The sequence below is a fragment of the Thermobia domestica genome, chromosome 6 (assembly GCF_964235325.1).
Source record: "Thermobia domestica chromosome 6, izTheDome1.hap1.1, whole genome shotgun sequence".
Classification (NCBI taxonomy): Eukaryota; Metazoa; Arthropoda; class Insecta; order Zygentoma; family Lepismatidae; genus Thermobia; species Thermobia domestica.
In genome coordinates, this window is record NC_137459.1 from 229,820,366 (window position 1) to 229,844,111 (window position 23,746).

At 32.5% G+C, this 23,746-nt stretch overlaps 1 protein-coding gene across 2 annotated transcripts in view; it reads left to right on the forward strand.

The window, feature by feature from the left end:
- Window positions 1-23,746, forward strand: part of Apoltp (Apolipoprotein lipid transfer particle) — a 6,186,292-nt gene that overhangs the window by 5,776,392 nt on the left and 386,154 nt on the right. For both annotated transcript variants that reach the window (XM_081762641.1, XM_081762640.1), the window contains exon 66: window positions 22,425-22,581. In XM_081762641.1, coding sequence (XP_081618767.1) covers window positions 22,425-22,581 — 157 coding nt within the window. The remainder of the gene's footprint in view (window positions 1-22,424; window positions 22,582-23,746) is intronic.

Below are 23,746 nucleotides of genomic sequence, written 5' to 3' on the forward strand. Positions count from 1 at the left end.
AATAACAGCTATATTTGTACTACTAAGATTATTATTATCACTATCTGTTCTGCACTTATACACGAATTACATAATACAACCTATTTCATTCTAAGAACTAATTACATGATTAGTTAAGAAATTCGTTTCTTTCGAATGGAGATACGAGAATCCCAAGACAAATTCCTAAAACAAAAATAAATAAATAAAAAAATTAAAAATGTTTACAAAGCATATATTACCAGACTTCTGAAACCAAGCAAACATTCAGAATTGCAATATATACTGTGCGGAGCGTATTTTATTAAGAGTAGGACAAAAATCCACCAAAGTTTACTTAATTAGGACAAAAGCTCACTAGACATTTTACGAGTGAACATTAAATACCAGCTGTATACATAAAGAACGCAGTAAATTTAAAACTGAACAAAGAACATTTATTATGCAATACAGTGGGTGACATTCATAAGTCTTAAACGGCACAAGTTCTAAAAATATAGGCACTAGACCTAAAGTTTTGGTCCTGTGCCATTTTTGCAGAAATTACTACATAGTCATTTAGGGGTGTAACCTGCAAATTTTTCTAGGGGAGCATGATTTTTACATATTAAAAGCAAATCAAAAGTTTGTTTCCAGATTACGAAAGCTTCAATAAGATAATAAATTTATACATATTACACATGTACACAAATACATAATATTATTATATTTCCAGTTAGTTCCTTTTTGAAACCTGGACCTTTGACAGAGCGTAAATTTGAAACCACAGCTTGTGGGAAAGGTACGAATAAGTTAGTTATAAGAAATCGGAAACTGTTCATGGAAGTCCCTTTGTTTGACTGTATTTATGTTCTGTACTCTTATATAAAAGAGTAAAGATGAGTGATTTTGGGGCATATTACTGCAAGTAGAGTCGTTAAATTTTAATTATAAAATATAATTTCCTTATGAAAGCAGGGCATAAGAAAGAATTTTTGCAAATAAGTATCGTAAAAAGGGTGGGGCAAGATTTTTTTAAAGGATAGTGTATCTCGCAAGTTTCTAAAACTAGTAAAATGAAACTTGGCATATAAACTTTCCTGTTAAAAAAAAAAATGAAAATTGAACACATAAAAGGAAAAAAGCAAAGGGAGCACTTTTTATGTTCGAATTCCCCACTACTTACTCCGAAAATATGTAAATAAATTAAGGAAGGATTTGTTTAAGCCAGATGCGTGAAACTCGGTATTTGAACTTTTAACTAAAAGTAATAAAATACTATATGTTTCAGCGTCTTGAAAATTACACTTCTAAGGGAAAGGAGGGTCAATTTCTATAATATTAAAATATCCCACTGCTTATGAGATTTGGGCAGAAAACTCTTTTCCTTTAGGTCTCGATTCATCCAGTTAAGCAAACGAGAGTACAAAGTGGCTGGTTAATTAGGTTCTTTTAATTATTTTAACATGTTGACGTAGTTTAATTCTTTTAAAACTGTATTCTTTCACATTCTATTATAAACATCCTTCATTTGCTGTAATTATTAAACACGTTTAATAAACATAAAACAGACTAACCCCCGGTCCCGCCCAAGAATGTGTTTTTGGTGTTCAGCCATCATTTGCCATCCGTAACATATCGTGTGATTTTAACTTCACGTACTATCAAGACTCAAGTCTCAGAAATGTAGCATATATGAAATATACTACTACTACTACTACTACTACTACTACTACTACTACTACTACTACTACTACTACTACTACTACTACTACTACTACTACTACTATTCTCTGTTCCACATAAGCGGATAGGAAAAAGAAGAAGTTTTTTTCCCCCACCACGCTCAAGGACAGGTGAATGTTGGTGTTCCGTGTTCCACCATCAGCCCCCGCACACGGAGGTATAGAGTGTATCTAAATATGTCTAGGCCTAAATAATAAATTACAACTTTCATAATAACACTGCGTATTTTAAAACACTTAATTACATTTACCTGCATTAGTGAGTAAGTAGCACATGTGTCATTTTAATGGAAATTTTATTGAACAGTTGTATTGTTTATTTTCTTTCTTTTTTGGCAGTCGGGGTTGTGACATAATGTTGGAATGGCAAAGGATGTCAGGGTTGGTAATTGAATTGGTATTTACTGCTTTGATACATTAATTTCATAATATAAAATCGGAAACCAAGTACAATATGTATGGGTAAATTATTAGTGCGTTAAGATAATAACAATAGAACCTGAAACAACAATAATAATAATAATAATAATAATAATAATAATAATAATAATAATAATAATAATAATAATAATAATAATAATAATAATAATAATAAAACACTTCTTGTTTCCTCTCTTATATACATGTGTTCTCACATTAAAAAGAACCAGAAGAAAAATAACCATATGTATAAACACTGATAATAGTCAATAAATGCGTCTCGCCCCGGGCCCCTCAACTCAGGCAAATGCCCTGGTTTCTATGGATTATATTTCAATTGAAATCATTTACTTACGTTTTTTTCTTCGTAGGTGCACCTGATGTGATGGTGGTAAAGTATCTTTTTTCGTTTGTTGTTTATTAATACGCGGCGATAAATTAACTGTAAAGCATCATACATACAAGATTCATCAACATTGAAATCTTCTGAGTTTATTAAGGGTAAAAATTTGTTATGGTGGACTTAGAAAAGCAATCCCAGATTGATTGAAGCCTGACACGAGGTAGTAACTACAGATGCTACGTAATTTGAACAGGCCCATGTCTGAGTCTGCCGTTTGCAAGCACAGTTATAATTATTGGAGCTTAACCATTTGACGTAGTGAATTTGACGCCCCTAAAATCCTCTAAAAAATGGCGCCTTTGTGCGGTTGCAATCCTCACCCGGCCCTTTTGTTGGCCTTGAGTTTAGCCAATTGATGATAGAGGATATTGACTTTTGAATTGTTACTTGACTATTTTAATAAAAACGGAGTTGTCAATAGTGCTGACGACCGTTGTGGGGGATTGAGAGTAATAGAAGTTTGGAAATGAAATGAAATGTTTTAGTTCTACGTATCGCAGTTATGCCGGGTAGGCTAAATGAGACTGTGATGACGAGAATGAATGAAACAGTGCAAAGAAAAATGTAGGAGGAAACAGGAGAACTCTGAGAAAACCTGTAAAACCAGTGCTTGTCCACCACTGAGTCTACTAAGCACGAGCTGGGATCGAACCAGGGCCTTATGCCCCAGAGGTGAACGCTCTACCACGGAGCAACCACAGCCCGAACGAAAGTTTTTAGTTCTCATGGAACTCTTGTCTGGAGGTCAATGCAATTAATGGGTGCTGACTTGCATTGACTTCAAATCCTCTATAAAATCAACATATATAAATACACACGAAAGGACAAATATTACTAAGTAAAATGTATTAGTATTAGTTGCTGCTCTCCAGAGATTCTGTATTCATACTTTGGCCACTCTCGCCAGAGTCGCCACTGTTGTCTCCAAGGTTAATAACGATTTTACTGTAACTCCGTCAGTTATCCTGTCGAGTTTTCAGTATTTCATTTCTTCCATCTCCACTACATGTTGCACACAATCTTTCCACTTTTCACTTACCATTTCTAACCCTTCCTCCAAAAGAGTATTCACTTCACTAAGTGTAAAACGTTTATTGTTTCGTGCCACATGTCCCTTTACTTGATTTTAAATCAGTTCAATTGGATTAAATGTACACTAGTAGGGGGTATTCTGGAAACTTCCCTACCTGAAGAGGCCGCCATTTTGTCCACTTTATACTTGTAGCATTCACTTTTGGCTGCAGGAGGTATAAGATTAATTAACTCAGTTTTAACGAACGTATCGTCATAAGAAATGCTTTTATTTTGAAGTCATTCTTTTATTTTATTTTTTGCCCAAGACATGGTGGGAACCCGATCTACCTTCACAGTGTGATAAGATGCGTTATCCATGACTATCACGCAGTTGGATTCTAGATGTGGAAGTATGTTTTGAAACCAAGGTAACATTTTACCTTTACTGGTTGGGTTCTTAAGTCCAGTGGAGAGTCCAGAAAGAAAGGCTTGTTTACTAGAATTCAGTTCCATCTACTATTACTCTTGACACGGTATGAGAAACATTTACCCGTGTCTCATCAAGATAGTAGATTTTCCTACCCGCTGCTCTGTACTTCTTAATTAAACGGAGATATTTTCTCCTCCATAATACTATGGCATCCCTATCAACTACAACAGACCTTTTATTGCGCTATACATACTTGAATTTCATTATTTTCAACAGTCTATGGAGAGTTGAGTGAGAAAAGCAGGACACTTCATCATCGGTATTTATAGCTATCAGAATTCTATTTAACGTTGACAATTCATTACGGGAAAAGACCTGGTGTACCTTTGATCGAATTGCCGATTTCGTGAAGTCGTCATAGTTTTCCGAGAGGGGAAATACTTGTAAGCGTATTTTTGGGACTTAATTTATTTCCATTAAATTTAGCCTCCCGCCTACTTCTATAAACAGTTGCCTTTCCTACACTTATCTGTTTCCCAGTCATATCGGTGAATTCTTCAACAGTTAAATTAGGGTGTTGCTCTCTTAAAGCATGGAATATATTCAAAATGCAACGCTTCTCTACTTCTTAACTTTTCCCGGGCTCATGTTTTATAACAGAATTAGTGTAAGCATCATGAATTGTCGCTTCACAAAGCACTAAATACGCAATTATTTACAATCTAATATGGACTAAAATTTGTTTAAGATAATATAAACTATACAAAATATAATGGATACAACATACAATTTAATATGCACTAATTTCACCGACACTATATATAATATAGTTATCACACACGCTAAATTCATACAATATTTGCACAGGTCGATAGTCTGCGCTCTCGATACTCAGACAGCCAGATTATCTTCCTTGAAATTGTAAATAAAGATAGAATGTCGACAGGATTGGTTTGCTTTCTCTCGCGATTCTTAGGTGAAACAATGATGGAAATTAACTATATAACGAATTAGTTCTTATTTCTAGAAATGCAATTTAATAAATAGGAAAATGAAATGAAATGAAATCTTTAAGTTTAACGTCCCACGTTTATGCCGGTTAGGCTAAAGGAGACGGTGATAATGAGAAAGGAGTGAAATGGTGGAATGAAGAAAGTGGGAGGAAACGGGAGAACGCCGAAAACACCCACGAGCACGGTATTTGCCCACCACAAAGTCCACACGGCGCGAGCTGCGGTCGAGCCATGGACCCCAAGCACCGCAGGTGAACGCTCTACCACTGAACCACCGTGCCCCTTAATAAATAGGACTAAAGCCAAAACGTTAATACATAAATAGTAAAAAATACTTTTCTTAAAGACAAACATTAAAAACAGTAATTATTTGTTACTCGGGGTTGACAGGTAGAAACAGCAGCGCGTTCTCACCATTAGGTGCGAGCGAATTTACGTACGAATTTAGTGTGTACACGATTCTGTTTATTAGAAATGCTTCCCTCCCTGTGAAGATCAACGGCTTGCTTTCCCCTCCGTACTGGAGAGTGGTAGGAGGAAGGGGAGTTTCCTATCAGGTTGCCTGAAATAGATAATAATAATAATAATAATAATAATAATAATAATAATAATAATAATAATAATAATAATAATAATAATAATATGTACTTCTGAAATACTATGTATCTATGTGTTATTAATTCTTTCATAATCTTGAAAGAAACTTTTGATTTGGTTTTAGTTTGTAAAAATCGAGGCCCTCTAGAATAACTTGCTAGCTACTCCCTGAATGACTATGTATTGGTTTCTGTTCACGTATTGTGTTATCACTTACTAGTCAAGTGTTTTTTTGTAGAACAAGACAATGGTTCTTGTCTTGGAATATTACTAGTTTGGTTTGGTAGTACAGTGACAGAATGTGACCTATGATTTAATTTCCCTGTAGGGTATGCTATTTGCAATGCAATAAACTGTATTTGCTTCTTCTTCCTAATAAGGCTGGGCGATAAGCCCCTGCAATTCCATTACCAATAAGGATGAAATTATTTTATAAACTACTTGGTGAGCCTTTGTTAATATAAGGCTATTAGTTCTTACAACCTTTTGTTAATCTTATTTAACAATTGCAAAATGGAATAAGAGACAAAATATATAATGATGATGATTGTTTATTTACATAAGGTATACATACAACAAAAGGGAATCTGTTGGTCACTACTGCGTATCTGCTAAACCAGGGTCAAACTCTGTGTGTCACAAAAGTTAGTTAAACAGAGTTTAAAATAATATATATTTTGTTTTACTCAAAAAGGGAGCTAGCCTATGGCGAGCACTTAAAAAAAACGCTTTTAATTGCTATTGTAGCATTTTAATAGATAGATGTTGTAAACGGTTATCTGTTTGTGGTCAATCCTTTCGACAATGAGATCTCGGAAACTGCAGGCTCTAGAAAGATGACGTTTTCACTGATCGATTGCAAATTTCATGTAAATTGTACAGTTCTAATTGAATATTTAAAAAAACATGGACACTATTTATTTATTACATTTTTACGGGTGCATTGGAAGGGTTGAAATTTAAAAAAAACTAAAGCATCACATCCTACACATTATACATTCCAACACCGCATAGTTGTATATAGGGATTGTATATGTCTCAGGCGTTTATTTCATGACCAAATAATAATGGAAAGGCAAGGATTACCATTTCTCCAGTTTAAGATGAACCTTTTTTTTTTTTTTTTTTTTTTTTGGAGTGTTTTGCCCAGTGAACACCATTTATAACTTACATTATAATTAATTGTGTATGTAATGTATTGTCTTATTACATACTGCATGCAAGAAGAAAGAAAACACAGGTCATACATGAATTAGAAACTCCAACAGGAAGTAGGCTCAAATCTTGCAAACGGTGCGAGATATTGAGAAAAAATAATAAAAAAATTCCCATTTATGATACCCCTTGGATTTTTTTAATCAATACATCTTTCACTTGTGTCTGTAAAGGGACATGTACAGATGTTGTGAGGAATGAGAAGGAGATTTATGCTCATATGCGCTGTGTAGAGAGCGCAGGTTCAGCTAGTAAACAATTAATATGCCTGTAGCTTTTACCCAAATTGGCATATCTTAAAACTAACTTCACCATTGTCTTCCTAATTAAATTATAGCCTGAAATTATGTATCATATTACCTATTCCTATTTAAAAAACTCGGCCTTAATTCAAAATGGCGGATTTCAAGATACATGCTGTCAAGGTCATACCTACCATACGACTTCCCCCTAAGCTTTATATATATATATATATATATATATATATATATATATATACATTGTTTTTTTTTTCATTAACGCTCCGTTTACAAAGGGTAGTAAGGAAATTCTTCAGCAATCTCTGATAACCACATCACAACTCTTAAAAATTATAAAAAATAGAAACATGCACCACACAGCAAATATTTCTATCATCACAAATAGTGCATACATGTCCTTTAACAAATATATATATATATATATATATATATATATATATATATATATATATATATATATATATATATATATATATTGAAATCAGAGCCGGGCAATTGAGTGATGTCCTTTGTTTGATTTAAAATCAATCAAGAACGATGGAGTGGATTCCACCTCACCTCACTGCGACATGTTTCATACTATGTTCGATTGATTGATTAATAAATTAATTGAGATTTAACGTTCGTTTTCAATACTATTTTTTACATGAGCGAGTTAAGCACCTTCCTTCCGCTGAAATCGATATTATACATGGCAATTGTAATAGAATAATCTAAATATTTCTTTGTTCTATCTACAAAAGTTATTTCGAGCCATTTCGAGATGTATAGCAAGAAACCAGTGAATTATTCTATTTGTCAAGAAAGCATTGAGGAATGATTTTATGTTACAAATCAGAAAGTAATAGTTGATTAATTAGAGTTTAGCCATGGTTAGGACTCCATGCTAATCAGTAGGTCCATGTCTCATATAGCCTCGCTGCTGAAAGGGGTGTTAAACTCAAAATCAACTCAATTAGAGTTTAGCGTCTCTTTCAGCAGCGGGCCTACTTGAGATATGGAAACACAACTCAACGTGGGACCCGCACCTCATATGCTTCTACCTATAACCGAAATCTGGTGCCTCGCGTAAGAAATTACAGTAATACCGTTGAAACAGTGAAGATATTTACCATCCTGTTTTCAGCTATGGCATTTTACATTTACAGTTCTTATAATATGGTTTACTAATCAAATTTGAAACGAAAACACTTGAATGAAGAATTACTTTTAAAAATTGTTCTCAGTCTCCGGGTAAGTTAGAAAGCAAATTAAAAAATCAAATATGACTTTCTCCATGTCTTGAACACACGATTAACAAATTATTCATCAAACTTTTGGACTATTGTGTACGCTACTTTAGGTTTATTTTTTGTAAAGTGGTTTTCTGTTCCACAGCCAGATACTATAGAATTTGCGACAAATAATTGGAAATTACATTTCTTGCAACATGTTGTATTTTCCTGTTTCACCTATTTCCGCTTCGCCGAATGTCTTTGCCTACTTAATTATCGCACACCTGTGCAGGCGGCCATGTTCGACGCATCAGCACTTCCTGTTATCGCGAAAACTAGTTAAAGGGAATTTATACCCACAACGACGGGTCATGAAGTGGCTCCGCTGAGATCCGAACGAGACAATTTTGTTTGCATTTGATATGTTATAATAACTAGAAGAATACCAAAGTTACACGTGCCACCGGGCGGGATATCGTGAGTTACAATATATTTTTTAGTGTAAAAGCTAAAAAAACTACCAGAATAGTTGGAACCGAGTAATTTGTTCGGAAACGGTTGGGTAAGTGGAAAACTCGACGAACACGAACCCCACCATTTTCAAGGGCACACAGTTTGGGGTAAAATAGTATGTCCCAGGGTCCCAGACGGGATTCAACTCAAAAGTTTCAAATAACAAGGGGAGTTAAGTAGCATATCATTTGAAAGCTGTTGTTAAATGAAAGAAAATGGAGAAAGTCTCGACTCTCTGCGACAACCCTGTGCAAAATGGCGGCGGGTCAAATGTAAACAAAAAATATTTGAAAAGTCAATGGTTACCCCCATAAATTGGAAACGGTGAGGCAAATTTAAAAACAGGAAAGGACGTGTGGCATTATTTGCACAAAGTTACAATCGGCATTATATTCAAACGATTTAAGTTGAAACATCTAGTCCCAGAACCCCCACAGGATCCCAGGTGAGGTCCAATTCAAAAGTTTCAAAAGGCAAGGGAGGTTAAGTAGCACATCGTTTTAAAGCTGTTGTTAAATGAAAGAAGATAGATCAAGTCTCGACTCTCTACGATAATCTTGTGGAACATGGCGGCGGGTTAAAGTATAGACACAAACCAAATTGAGAGGTCTATGGCTACTTTGAATCCAAGATGGCCGCTTAAAACCTATGTCATTCATAACAGTACAAATCTAAATCTCTTTTGTTTTTAATTATGTATTTAGAAACAATAGGAAGACTAAATAACAACTGAATTTCGATTCACTTCAACTATTATTTCATTCCGTAATAACACATATATGTTTTGTTCCTAATGCATGTTCGTCACGGTTCTCTCGATATCATTTGTGTTAATATAATGAATGTAATGTAATGTAATGTATCAAGCAATTATAAAGCATTGCTTATTATCCAATTTATATTCGGTGTAGAGCTTCAATTTTCTCAAAGTTTCAAATGAGATAACGAAATGTGGTTTATTATCGAATCAGAATTCGTGTCAGGTATTATTATTACTTTTATTGGTGTTTTCCTTTCTTTCAATTGTTAAAACAAGAAACTTCCTTGCACTGTCATAAAATATGTGCTCTTTTCCAATAGCATAATAAGTGCTCATATAATTTTAAACTTTGAAATTAAGAATTGAATCAGTACAAGAAGTACAATTTGGATAACGAATGATTTATAATTGATGTTTAGTGGCGTACTGAAGGAAAGGGATTTCGGACTTTGAAACCCCCCTTGATCAAGGTATTATGCAAAAGTAAGCACTTTTATCATATTAGCACGTTTATATATATAATACTTGATATTATATAAACTTATGTTCCTAAAGCCCCTGAACTCCCTAAACATTTGCGTAGAGTACTGATTGTGTTTCTCTTATTATTTTAACAGTTTTATGCTTTGAACGAAATTTGAAGTGCAGGGACTCTGTGAAGGTGAAAACATTTACTATCAAAATTTCTTTAATGCTTCTCAGTTTTTCTTCAAAACAATCAATAACGAACGAAAAATAAATGATTGAGTTTGATTTAGAATCGAAATTTGAAATACCACCAAAAAGTTGGCCCACCCAACCTTATTTTGTAAATGACTCTTAATAATTTTGAAAACAAACTATTTTCTCTTCTAACCAATCAATAAGAAAGGAAAACACGTTATTAGCTTGAGTACTGAATCGATATTTAAAAGCAGAAAAAACAGTATGAAGTTGATCACCAAATGTATCCTGCAAATAGATATATTTTACTGGTTGTTTTGAAACAAGTGATTTTTTCTTCAAAATAAGCAACCCGCCCCGAAACAAATCACCTTCATCAACATTATTTCTTAAATATATTCTTATGTTTTTTGAATCAAATTACTTTTCTTCCAAACAAGCAACAACAAATCCATATCAAACGATTGATTTTGGACTTGAATCGAAATTTGTAAGTAAAGGAATCATGAATTTGATCACATTCTAAATTTATTTTGTAAATCTCTTTTTCTATTTTTTTCGAAACAAGCGATTTGCTCTTAAAAACAACCAATAAGAAACGCTTAGCTTTGGTTTTGATTCGAGACTTTAAAGTGGAGCAAATATGAAATTCCATCACCCATTTCTCTTGAAAAGACTCTTTATGTTTTTCGAAACAGACTATTCTTTTTCAAAATAATTAATAGCATACACATATCAAACAATTGATTATGATTTTTAATCAAAATTTTAAGTGGAGGAACAAGGGTAAATTTGGCCATATACCAACTTTATTTTGTAAACATCTCTTTATGTTTTAAGAAAGATACGATTTTTACGATTTTTTCTTCAAAAAAAGTCAATAACAAACGAAAAACAAACGATTGGCTTCCGATTTCAAGTCGAAATTTGAAAGGATTCAACTTCACATAGGTGCATTGCTTCGCTTAAAAAATTCCAAATTTCCAAACGCAAATTCTAAGCTTACAGTTTTAAAATTGCAGTTACATGTACATACTTCAACTTAGTATACATAAAAAAATTACATTATAAAAACATCAGACAAATAATATTATTTATTCGGTATTGAAAACCTCGAATCAACTATTGGAGTTATTTAGCGTCATTTTTTTAATATCACAAAATTAAAGGTGTGGGACATGGATATATTACGAACAGTATTTTTATCCAATTTGTATATATATGTATTGTATTTGTATTTGTATGTATATATATATATATATATATATATATATATATTTAAATAGACCGTTTAGAATTATTTATCCTTACAACTTTTTATATCCCCAAATTCAGGGTGAGGGATATGCGATATTGATATATTCAGAAAGTGTTGACCACTCAACAGAATGTAAGTCGTACGCTGTTTCGGTCCTATGCCGTGGCGATCCTACGCCGTTTCGGTCCTGTGCCGTGTCGATCCTGTGCCGTTTCGGTCCTATGCTGTGTCGGCCCTGTGCCGTTTCGGTCCTATGCCGTGTCGATCCTACGCCGTTTCGTTCCTATGCCGTTTCGATCGTATGACGGTTCTCTCCTATAAGAAAATAATTGTTACTTAATATTGCGTAATTATAAAATAATGAATTTTTTATTATTTCGATCGTATGAAAGTTCTGCTGTCGATCCTATGCCGTTTCGGTTCTATGCCGTTTCGGTCGTATGCCGTGTCGATCCTATGCCGTGTCGATCCTACGCCGTGTCGGCCCTACGCAGTGTTGTCGGTCCTGTGCATGTAACCCGTAGCTTCGACCACCTATAAATTTTGGAATTTGTCTCTAAAGATAAGGTATATACTTCTGTGATTTTGGATGGTCTATGTTGTTCCCTTCTATGGGTAAAAACTTGCGAAAACTTGAAATTTGTGAGGTTTGTTACGAAATTTATCCTATATGATGTGATTTAATTGCGACATATGATTACATGAATGGATACAGGACCCCATTTTGGTTTGGTTCATTGCACATAAGTATTTTGAGATACTTTTCTTAAATTTTGGTTGGTGTGCATTTGGCCCATCCCTAAATTTAGGAATTGTAAAAAAATGGTAAATGCTCTCTAGCACTTATATATATATATATATATATATATATATATATATATATATATATATATATATATATATATATGTGTGTGTGTGTGTGTGTGTGTGTGTGTGTGGTTCCTGTTGACCGTTTGGATGGGTAAAACATTACCAAAATATAAATTTCTTGGATTTTGACCTCATCTAACATTAAATACTTTATTATATTATATGGGCATATGAATTATTACAAGACTTAGTGTAAGGTCCTTGGTGGAAAGTTATCTTTGTTGAAATCTGAGTGCATGATCTCTATCTTGAGGTTTTGGGCCTATTGATATACGCCAGCACTTTCATAGTTTGAATGTTAGATTTGTAGTTTCATCTCATAGCCTAAAGTCATTGGTGGAAAGAGTTATCGTTTGTGGAATATGATTGGTTAATCACTTTCCAATGTTTGATATTTTTTTAAGTTTTTGAAAAGTTTTGTTTATTTTTTCAATCACTGGTTCAAAAATTTTAGTTTGAAATTTTTTTAGACCACAGTATTGTAGTTACGACTCATAGTCTAACGTATTTGATGGAATATTCTAGGATTTGAAACCGGATAGGTAATTATTAAAACGTAATGATATATTGCAATAATTTCAGACTTCGAATCTTAGGATTTGTAGTTATGACTTATAGACAAATATCATAGATATAGTTGAATAATTCGAAACTGTTTATTTGTTGATCGAATAGTTGAAAATCGGATAGTTTCACAGTTAACCTTGAAAATTTTTCTTATTACAATATTTCTGTGTTTTCAATGTTTGTTCTGTTGAAGGATGCACTTGAGCTTTTTAAGTTGAAAGTTTATGTAGTAGCTGATAAGTAATTATATAAAACCGGTTGATATACAACAATAAGGATTTTGTTACTTACTCAACTTTACTTATTTGTTACTCAACTTTACTTACAACTCATAGTCTAAGATCACTGGTAGAAATTTATTCTTGATGTAATCTGATTGATTAAACACTTTCAAATTTTTGCCTATTTTTTTTTATTTTTCAGATTTTGTAAAAAGTTTTGTTTATTTTTTAGTTTAAAAACATTCTTCGATAACTGTTTGATTCTTTTAAGTTTTAGTTTGAAAACTTTTGAATCCTAGAAATGTAGTTACGACTCACAGTACAAGGTCATTGGTGCAAATTAATTCTTGGAGCAATTTGATTGGCTGATCAGTGGAAAGTATTGTTCGTGCAGTTTAATTGGCTGAAATTTTTAAATACTTTTGCTTACGATTTTGTTGATCATTGTTTGATTTCTTAAATTTTTAGTATAAACATTTTGACTTCAACACTCTTAGTTGGAAATTTTATTTTTTAATCAGTATTTGAATTTTTCCTTTTACATATTTATTTATTTATTTATTTCAAATTTGAAATATTTTGCACTCATTCGAATGTGTTTGAGACTTTTTAAATTAGTATATTAGTATCAAAATTGTTTGCACTTGTTGGAAAGCTTTTAATTTTCTTATTAAATTTTTGGATCGAAAATTTTGTTTACTTTTCTAACTACCTGATAATTTGATGCTTAGTTAGAAAGTAGAAGTCTAAGAAAAGAATCAGAACAGCTTAGAATAAAGAAATCTGGCAACACCGTCAGAAGATTTTTATTATCATGTTATAATCATACCTATCTCAATGCAGAGTCAGGAGAATTGTATTACATCCCTTTCCAATTGAGGAGGTGAGCGCAACAGTAGTCTACCCCACATTTAAAAAAATGGAGAAAAATCAAGTTAAAGTTAAATACATGTGTTTTTTGTACAATATACCAAAAGCAACCACAAGTGGTTAAATGTGTCATACATTATATATATATATATATATATATATATATATATATATATATATATATATATATATATATATATATATATATATATATATATATATATATATATATATATATATATATATATATATATAGGCAAAAATTTGAAAGTGTTTAATCAATCAGATTACATCAAGAATAAATTTCTACCAGTGATCGTAGACTATGAGTTGTAAGTAAAGTTGAGTAAGCAACGAAATCCTTATTGTTGTATATCAACCGGTTTTATATAATTACTTATCAGCTAGTACATAAACTTTCAACTTAAAAAGCTCAAGTGCATCCTTCAACAGAACAAACATTGAAAACACAGAAATATTGTAATAAGCAAACTTTTCAAGGTTAACTATGAAACTATCCGATTTTCAACTATTCGATCAACAAATAAACAGTTTCGAATTATTCAACTCTGTCTATGATATTTGTCTATATGTCATAACTACAAATCCTAATACAAATCCTATAAGTCATAACTACAATATATATTGTACAAAAAAAAAACATGTGTTTAAGTTTAATTTGAATTTTCTCCATTTTTAAAAGAATGTGGGTTAGAACACTGTTGCGTTCACCTCCTTAATTGCATTTGATACGTTTTCATTGTACACGAAATTGAAAAACACATATTAATTAAAATTATAATTTTATTTTTACTTTTCATGAACACGTACACTGTTTTTTTACGATTACTTTTAAACAGATACATCCACGTCAGATACAGGTTTTGGATATTGTTTGTATAGTTTATTTTGCACTTTTCCCATCTCTTCTTCTTTACAATATAGTTTTCATTCGAGCTAAAGTTTTCTCAAGCCTATGACAATATATATAAGTGGAAAATCAATGTCTATATTGTCACAAATAACCTGTCTAACAATACATGTGCGTATCCACAAACGGTATCCACAAGCTTTACACAGTGTACATAAATGTTGCACGAGATGCAATAGACATTTTTAAATAGTACTTTCTTCAGAAATATGTTTCTATTGCAACACACTTCAATATAATGTTTCACACACTCCCATGAACTTCTAATTTTGTTACATTCAGTTTGTGACAGAACACTATATTACGAGAAAAATGCGATATAATTCTATTGCATTTAGAAGCATCATTTATTAGTAACCATTGTACGCCACAGCACTTTATTGCTCATGGCTAAGGATTTCGCAACTGTGACATTCAGGTCACCATGAAAATAATCTCTGATGTTGTCGACTAGAGTAAGCAATGTTTCTCACTCTTCAATGTCCAGTTGCAAACCAAACAGTTCTGGTTTGTCTTGTCTTATAGCAGGTTCAAACGAAATAGAACTTGTAACAATAATCATATGGTTCGTTTTCAATGTATTCACTGTATAGTAGTTGGAAAACATGTTTTTTTTTTTTTTTTGTAAACTTTAACGTTAGTAGCATACATATTTCCAACTAGAACAATTTTACTTGAACTGTTTCATCATCAGCCAGATTTCTCTGCTTCGATGTTGATGATGTCATGCTCACAAAGTAAAATACATCATAATTCCCATTAAAATGGAATGTTGATGATACCATGCTGACGTTGTAAGATCAGGATCGTTACCAATGAACTGAAAACAGATCCACTGAGTACTATATTCAACATTGAGATGTGATTGTATTTCATTTGATTATGTACTAAATCGTAATTGACGACTACTTCCAATTAATTATTTGTAGATAAGTATACTAATCTGACGTTTAAGGAGCTTAATAGTTTTTCTTATTTTGAGGCTTCCATGGGAATATATATAGCAGGTAAAATAATGATTTTATCGTTTTCAAGAATCACCAGTTATTTTAATACAAGATTTGTAGGAATAACTTGTCTACATAATATTTTATAAGGTAGAATAGTAATCTTAGTAAATTATTTCACCACTTCACATGTGTTTGGAAACTGTAAAGAAGTAGTCATTGTGGAGTTATGATAATATTATTTGAACCGTACTAATATATGAGAACAATAATCTACACATCATAAACGGATAGATGCAATTCTGCTGACATGTATGAGCATTAATTTGTTCTGACATGTATGATTGCATCATGATGAAATTATTGTAACAATATTGCTGGATTTTTATTCTAAACTGTTTTGTTTTTACCTTACAATTGTAATTTTTCTAATGATTTATTTATTTATTTATTTATTTATTTTGACTTATTTTACATGTCGAGGTTAAGGCTATATGTAGCCTTATCTACCACCTAAACATGACACAAAATTGAAAAATCAAAGGATATAGCTAACAATAGCAAAAGGAAAAAAAGTTAGAAAGTAAAAAAAAACAAACACAAGAAACAGACTGTCACTTGGACACACACACACACACACACAAATATAATATAGTGCTACACGAAAGTACATACATGTTATAATATGTAATAATGTTGAGTTTCATATCTTTATGACAGGCTTCTCTATTGGCTCTTCTGTCTCTGTGTCCATTCAACCATGCTTCGATAACAATAAATTATATACTGCTCTTTTAAAAGATGCTAAAGATTTTGACTCACGTACCGAGGTTGGCAAAGTATTCCAATCACGACACGTTGAAATTATATATGATTTGGATGAATAAGTTGATCTATGAATAGGAATTGCAAATTGGCTATTAAAACGTGATCTTGTGTCCCTCTCATGGAAATTGCTTAAAAAATTAAGATGTTTTAGAAGATAGAAAGGTTCTGTAAAAGTAAGTGTTTAACGTTATGATTCAGTGTAATAAATGTATACATTTTCAAGTATTGAAAAACTAAACAAAATTTTCAAACTAAACAAAATTTTCAAACTAAAATTTAAAAAAAAATATCAATAAAACATTTAGTGAGTGATAAAAAATTCAACTTGAAAAATGTAAACAAACACATTCAATCAAAATATACAGCAGTAATAAAAAAATAAAAATAAAAAATTTGCAACTAAACATTTTCAAAGCAAATTTTCAAGCTAAACATTTTTACCCAAAAATACCGAAACTAAGCATTTCCAAATTTGATATTTTAAAAGGAAACAAAAAAATTAATCTGAGTATTTGCAAACCAAAATTTTCAATCTAAAATGTTTAAACTAAAAATTTCCAAATCAAAACTTTCAAACTAAAAATTATCAAACCAAAACATTCAAACCGTAAAAATTTTCGCTCCAAAATCTTCAAACTTAAAATTTAAGAAATAAAACGGTGGTCGAAGAAAATAAACATTTCTGTTGATTATTTTCTTAATGATTTCGGAAGTTTGAACATAAACCCTTCTTAGCCAGGACACGCGCTGTTTTATATGCATAAATTAATATGGTATTTTTAAATTTTTCAATAATTTGTATAGAAAAGAGGTGTTAGAACATAGCAACCTCCTTTGAGTATGCTACTGACAAAATAAAATGTATTCGAAAACCTTGTTATAATAATCGCATCGATACGTAAAGAAATTATGTTCATAATTTAATGTTCAATAGCATTTAAATACAAAAATCATTAGAGGCTCTGTGAGTCCCCAAAGTTCAAAATTGGATACAGAAATGAAAGTTTTTGTGAAGGTTAATGCAACATTTATATAAGAAATATAAACGCAATATAAAATCGCCCGAAAGTAATTTCCAAGAGTAAACTAACCATTGCGGATTTTTTCACGACAAATGAGCTATGCCATATTGTCAGGTTATTAGTAAAATATTTATTTGTAAAATATGAACAAAATCGCCAGATATATTTTATAGAAAATAGCCTGAAAAATAATTCATTCTCAAGAAGAAACTACCTCTTTTTCATACATGTATGAGGTTCGGTCCTGGAAAGTGTTTTTCACTTTGATGGTAGAACCTAGGGGAGGAGGAAGGGAGGGGGATATATATATATATATATATATATATATATATATATATATATATAACTTAGTAACTTTTGAAACACCGCATCGATTTTGATCAAATTTTCAACATAGATGAGGTTCGGGTTTGGGATTTTTTTATGAAATCACTTTGACAGTAGAACTTCTGGTAGGAGGAGGGGATGAAAAATGTACAAAAAATAAATAAAATTTAATAATTCTTGAACCACCTGACCGAAATTGATTTCATTTTCAACATAGATGAGGATCGGACCTGAGGTGGATTCTGTCATATCACTTTGACGGTGCAGTATGGGGGGGGGGGAGAATGAAAGACATTTTAAAATGATCGAAAATGGCCGATATTAAAATGGAGTCTATTGTTTTAGGGGCCGCTGAGATAAACAGTGCCATTTCCGATGCTATTTCAATCCAAGTTCAGCCCCGTAGCTTCTCGGAGGGAAGAGAAGATATATAAAAACGATCGAAAACGACAAATATAATTGTCGAATCCATAGTTTCCCAGTTCGCTGAGTTGAATACCGACACTTCCGATACTATTTACGACCAAATTCAGCCTCGTAACTTAAGGAGAGGAAGATGCATAATAATGATCAAAAATGACCAAATATTAGTGTTTAATCCATAGTTTTCGGTGTCGCTAAGGTGAACAGTGATATTCCCGATCGCGTTTAAATGCAAATTCAGCACCGCAACTTGGGGGAGGAACGAGATACGGTATATAAAATTATCGAAAATTACCATTATCAATGTCGAACTGATGGTTTTCGAGGTCATTGAGATGAACAATGACACTTCCGATGCCGTACTTCGCAACATGGGGGAAAAGGAGATATATATAAGTTTATTGAAAAAGACCAATATTAGTGCCGAATCCATAGATTTGGGGTCTCTGAGACGAACAGTGATACTTCTGATGCCGTTTAAATTCGAATTCAGCACCGCAACTTGGGGAGGAGGAGGGGTTAGAAATATAAAAATAATCGAAAATGACCGATATCAGAAAGCGCTTTACTAATAGTAAAAGGTGAATGACTAATGATATATATATATATATATATATATATATATATATATATATATATATATATATATATATATTTAAAGTTTAACCCAACGAAGTGTAATCCATATTCATAAGTGAGACTTCAAATAACTTGGAGTTCGATGCCGTTATTTTGTATTTCCAATACGGGTCAAAAGTATTTATATAAATTAAGTTTACACATAAGACATAGACAGCTGAATCGTTTTCAGTTTCCACTCAAATTATTCTAAAATAGTAAGAGGTTTGATTATACTTATTATTATTTTAATTTTCCCTCTTTTTTAGTCAATATTGCTAAATATATTATCATCTTCATAATAGCTATTCTGACATTATTGATAGGCTACTTGCTGCAACTGAGAAGCTTCGACATTCGGTGGTCCTCAGCTAGCCTCCTCGTCTTGACGTAGCAATTTTCTGTGTTAATACTTTCCTTCAACTAGTCTCCTTCGCTTCCTCCCTCTCTTTCCTTCCACAATACCCTCCAGCACGTCCCTAATAATACAGTTCCTCCTCAGTCAATATCCTAACCAGTTCCTCTTTCTGCTCTAAACAATATCTAAAATTCTTTTTTTTCCTACTGCTAATTTTTTTAACACCTTCTCATTCATTGTCCGTTTAACACAGCTAACTCTCTCCTTTTTCTACATGCCCATGTATCAAAAGCCTGCAATTTTGTCATCACTTTTGCGTAATGTCACTGTTTCTGCCCCATAGGGTACATATTGGAATCAGTAAAACAAAATCTCAATATTTAATTGGAAGTTTGATAAATACAAGGATTAGCTAATCGTGGTTGAAAAGAAAAATCTGACGCCTTTAGAGTGGAAAAATAATTTTGCAATTCATGATATTCCAATAATATGTGTCGTCTTGATTTTCTTTCATGCGTCTCAGGGGTAGCCTCCCCAGTTTGGGTACCACTGAAATGTTGGATCTGTTAAAAAATATAAACAGATTCCGAAACGTTGTGATTTAGGCATATCTTACAAGTAGTGAAGCGTGGGCACCCATTAAAAAAGGAAGCGTGGGCACCTATGTTGTACACTATCATCATACTGACACAAAGTTAAACTATATTACATTTAGAAACATGCATTGTATTTTCTTTACTATTGGCGCATTGTAGAGTTTATTATCCTTATATCTATAGTAAAGTTTACCTATGAAAAGCTTGAGATTTCTTAAATGCAGGACTTCCAAGACTCTTGCGTGCAAGACCAGACCAAGACCAAGACTGGGTGTGTAAGACCAAGACCAAGACCACCCCGGTCTTGGTCTTGGTCTTGCATTTGCTCATCACTGTGGTAAACCTACTTGAGAGACCTCTGTTATACGACATTTCAAACTGGTTTCTCATTGCTTTTGGTAATTGATGCATCTTCATCCACGCCAAATCTTCATTCGTTCCTCGATACATAATATTTTATCTGAAAAGAAGAAGGAAAATATTCCATGTCATTTGTAACATTTTTGCCAGACCCTATATCAATCATTTCTTTAGAAGTGCCTAGAGAATAATGTTACGACAAATAGGTTTTAGATGGAATTCTACAAACTAAGACAATATACACTGTCACTGATACATATTGTGGATACGTGTTGGAGACCAGGCATCGCGAAACTGAGAATTTGATTTTTTGTAGAGAGTGATGTTGCGCTGACACTTCCTGTCTTAATTATCTAATCCAAATGACAAGTATATCACAAATTACTGTCCAACCTATGCGTAATTCATAGTTACATACTCTGCACGCACTGCTTTTAGGGCACTTTTCCGCACGATCATACCTTAAAAAAGCATAATTGTAGTGAATTTTCTAAATATACCCCAAACAGAATAATATTTCCACAACCATGGCTAAAAGAATACTACAGGTATGTTAACTTAATATAGGTATAGCTATTGTGAGGATTTATGCAATCATAGTTTTTTTCTAATTTTTTTTATGTTACATTTCTACGTTTTGTCATAAGTTTAAAGGTCTATAAACTGTAAATGTTATTACGATTATTCTTAAATTATTCATACACTTGCCCACATATGAGCATAGTTCTGTAATTATAGTATTTAAACTAACAATATATGCTTACAATAGTTTTAAACCGAAATCCCCTGTACTTCAACTTTTCAAAGAGCGGTTTGACAGGAACCATTAGAAAGTAAATTCATATTTTTCGGTGTGATTTTGAAGTCGTACTTTCTTTCTTGTAATATCTATTCCACTTTATAAGTTTGATAGGTGTAGTTAATAAAACAATATCTTCTGAGTACTTTTCTTTCAGTTTAGTTCTTATTCTTTTTTTTATTTTCGCAGTGCATCATCACCAATCTTGAAAAATTTTACTGAAAGAAAATTGGCACTCTTCCTTGTTAGATTCAAGATAGCTGAAAGCACGAGCCACAGCATCTGAAACAACATTAACTTTCGGACGACCACGTTGCATTCCAGCAGAAATCTTATAGAACTTTTTCACGCATGAGGAATGGTATCTGGCTTCAGCAGCAACTAAATCATGAACATTGCCAATCCTAATACCAGCAACTTCTTTGCCTCATTCTCAGTCATTTATTCTGTCGGTTGCTTCCATAATAGAATCTTTAACTAGAATGGTCTCATCGGTCTCACTCACAAGTTTTTTTACTCTGTCTCTTTAAAAATTCATATGATGTACATTGTCAACTAAACAGGCAGACTTCTTGAAAATTAAAACTTAGTACTTCTGACCCTAAGGGCGTAGGAGAAGAAGTATGTCGTGATAGCAACGCTTTGCTACTTCTTGCTTTTGTGTATAGTTTTCTGAACTTTTCATGAACCATAACAGTTTTCAGTCCCTTAAGTTGACATTCCTTCCCACCTTTCACTTTAATACTGCAGTCTACCAATGTTTTCAGTCCCTTTTATTTTCCTATACACGTAACATCATCACTGAGAAGTCTCCCGCAGATAAAACATTTTCCAGCTGACGACACATTGAACATAGACTAACCAACAAGCTTGATTTCTTACCCTTAGTCACACTTGCAATGGGTGAAAAGCATATTAATTAATATTTTATTTTAAAAGAATTACTAAAACAAAATACTATCAGAAAACTTTCGTTAAAGTTTTGCTACAATGGCGATGCAAATTTATCAATACACAATAATTTACATATTATCATTTTACATATCTTCGTGCTAATAAGAGACGTTATGCTTGAGTAAAACGGAAAGGAATAATGAAATTATGTTACTTCTTGTACCCTTATAATAACGCATGCTGAATTTAATAAATCGATCTTATATACGAATAGAATTAATGTGGTAATTGACAATTATTTTTAACTCCTGCGCATCTTCTTTATTGTAGTCGGTTAAATTGTTGAAGGAAGGGCAAAGGCAGCTACCATTGGAAATTGGAAATACGTACGTTTTTCAAGAAGGAGCAGTTGTAACAATACAGAGTGCTCGCGGGTTTATTGTGAAATGCAATCTGGAGTTTGATGTTTGTTCATTTACTATGTCGGGTAAGTATTTAAAGCTCACATGTAGTAAAATAGTATTTTTAAGGATTGTTCAATGATTTCATTACATCAGTAAGGCTTTATTTTAAAGTGCAACTCATTGTATCACACTAAATCAGAATCATCAGTGACGAAGAAATTATGTTGAATAGGGGACATTCCATGTAAAATCAACCAACGAAATGAAAAACTCTGACCTGACGATCTTAGATTTTTGTAAAAATTGGTGCACAGCTTTATTACAATGGGAGATGAAAAAATTCCAAATATCATCTCTCTCCTCCTAAAAGTGTCCCATATACAATGTTCAAAATGTCAGAAAAGGGTCTTTTTCAGTTACAGTGATTATTAGAAATTGTCATAAAATGATTAATATGTGCACTAGAGACATAAAACAAACACCATTGGAAAGCTTAAAGATTGCTCTACAAGTTGTATTGTATTTAAAAAACTTGTAAAATAAAACATAACACTTCAAAAATTCAAATTAAAATTTGAATTTTGAATTTCGCATAGAAATGCCCCTGTGAATTTGTCCAAAATTGTTCATATTGTAGACAAATATATGTACTAAATCTCCACAAAGTTTCATTTTGGGCACTCAATGGTATCCGATCCAAAATTCAACATAAACCAAGCATTGCACGATATTGACCATGTGAATATCTGGGTTCAGATCGATAATCATTTGTCTCTAGCTATTTACCTGCAGCATCAAAGAAATTTATATTCAATTTCATCTGTTTCTTGATGTATTCATTTGAATTTACACAATTATCCACCTTTCGAGTTATTTAGAGATGTAAAACTTTTCCGAACAGTACTCAATACAGGTCATGATTCTTTTAGTCAGCATGGATGTTTCTAAATTTATATTGGCTACATTGATACATGTTGTTTCCATTCCTTTGTTTCAGGATTGCTGTTACAGAACTTATTATCAAAGGGAGGGATGTATTTCCCTCCCTTTCACAATATTTGTATCAAATATTTTATGAAACACAGGGACACTGTTCACAATCCCATCAAACACTTTCAGCACAAACAATTAGTCAATAAATTCCTTTTCCTATTTCAATTATGCACTTCCACATGTCTGTACAGCAGTCCTGAAATAAAGGAATGAAAATAACTTGTATCAATGTAGCCAATATAAATTTAGAAACAT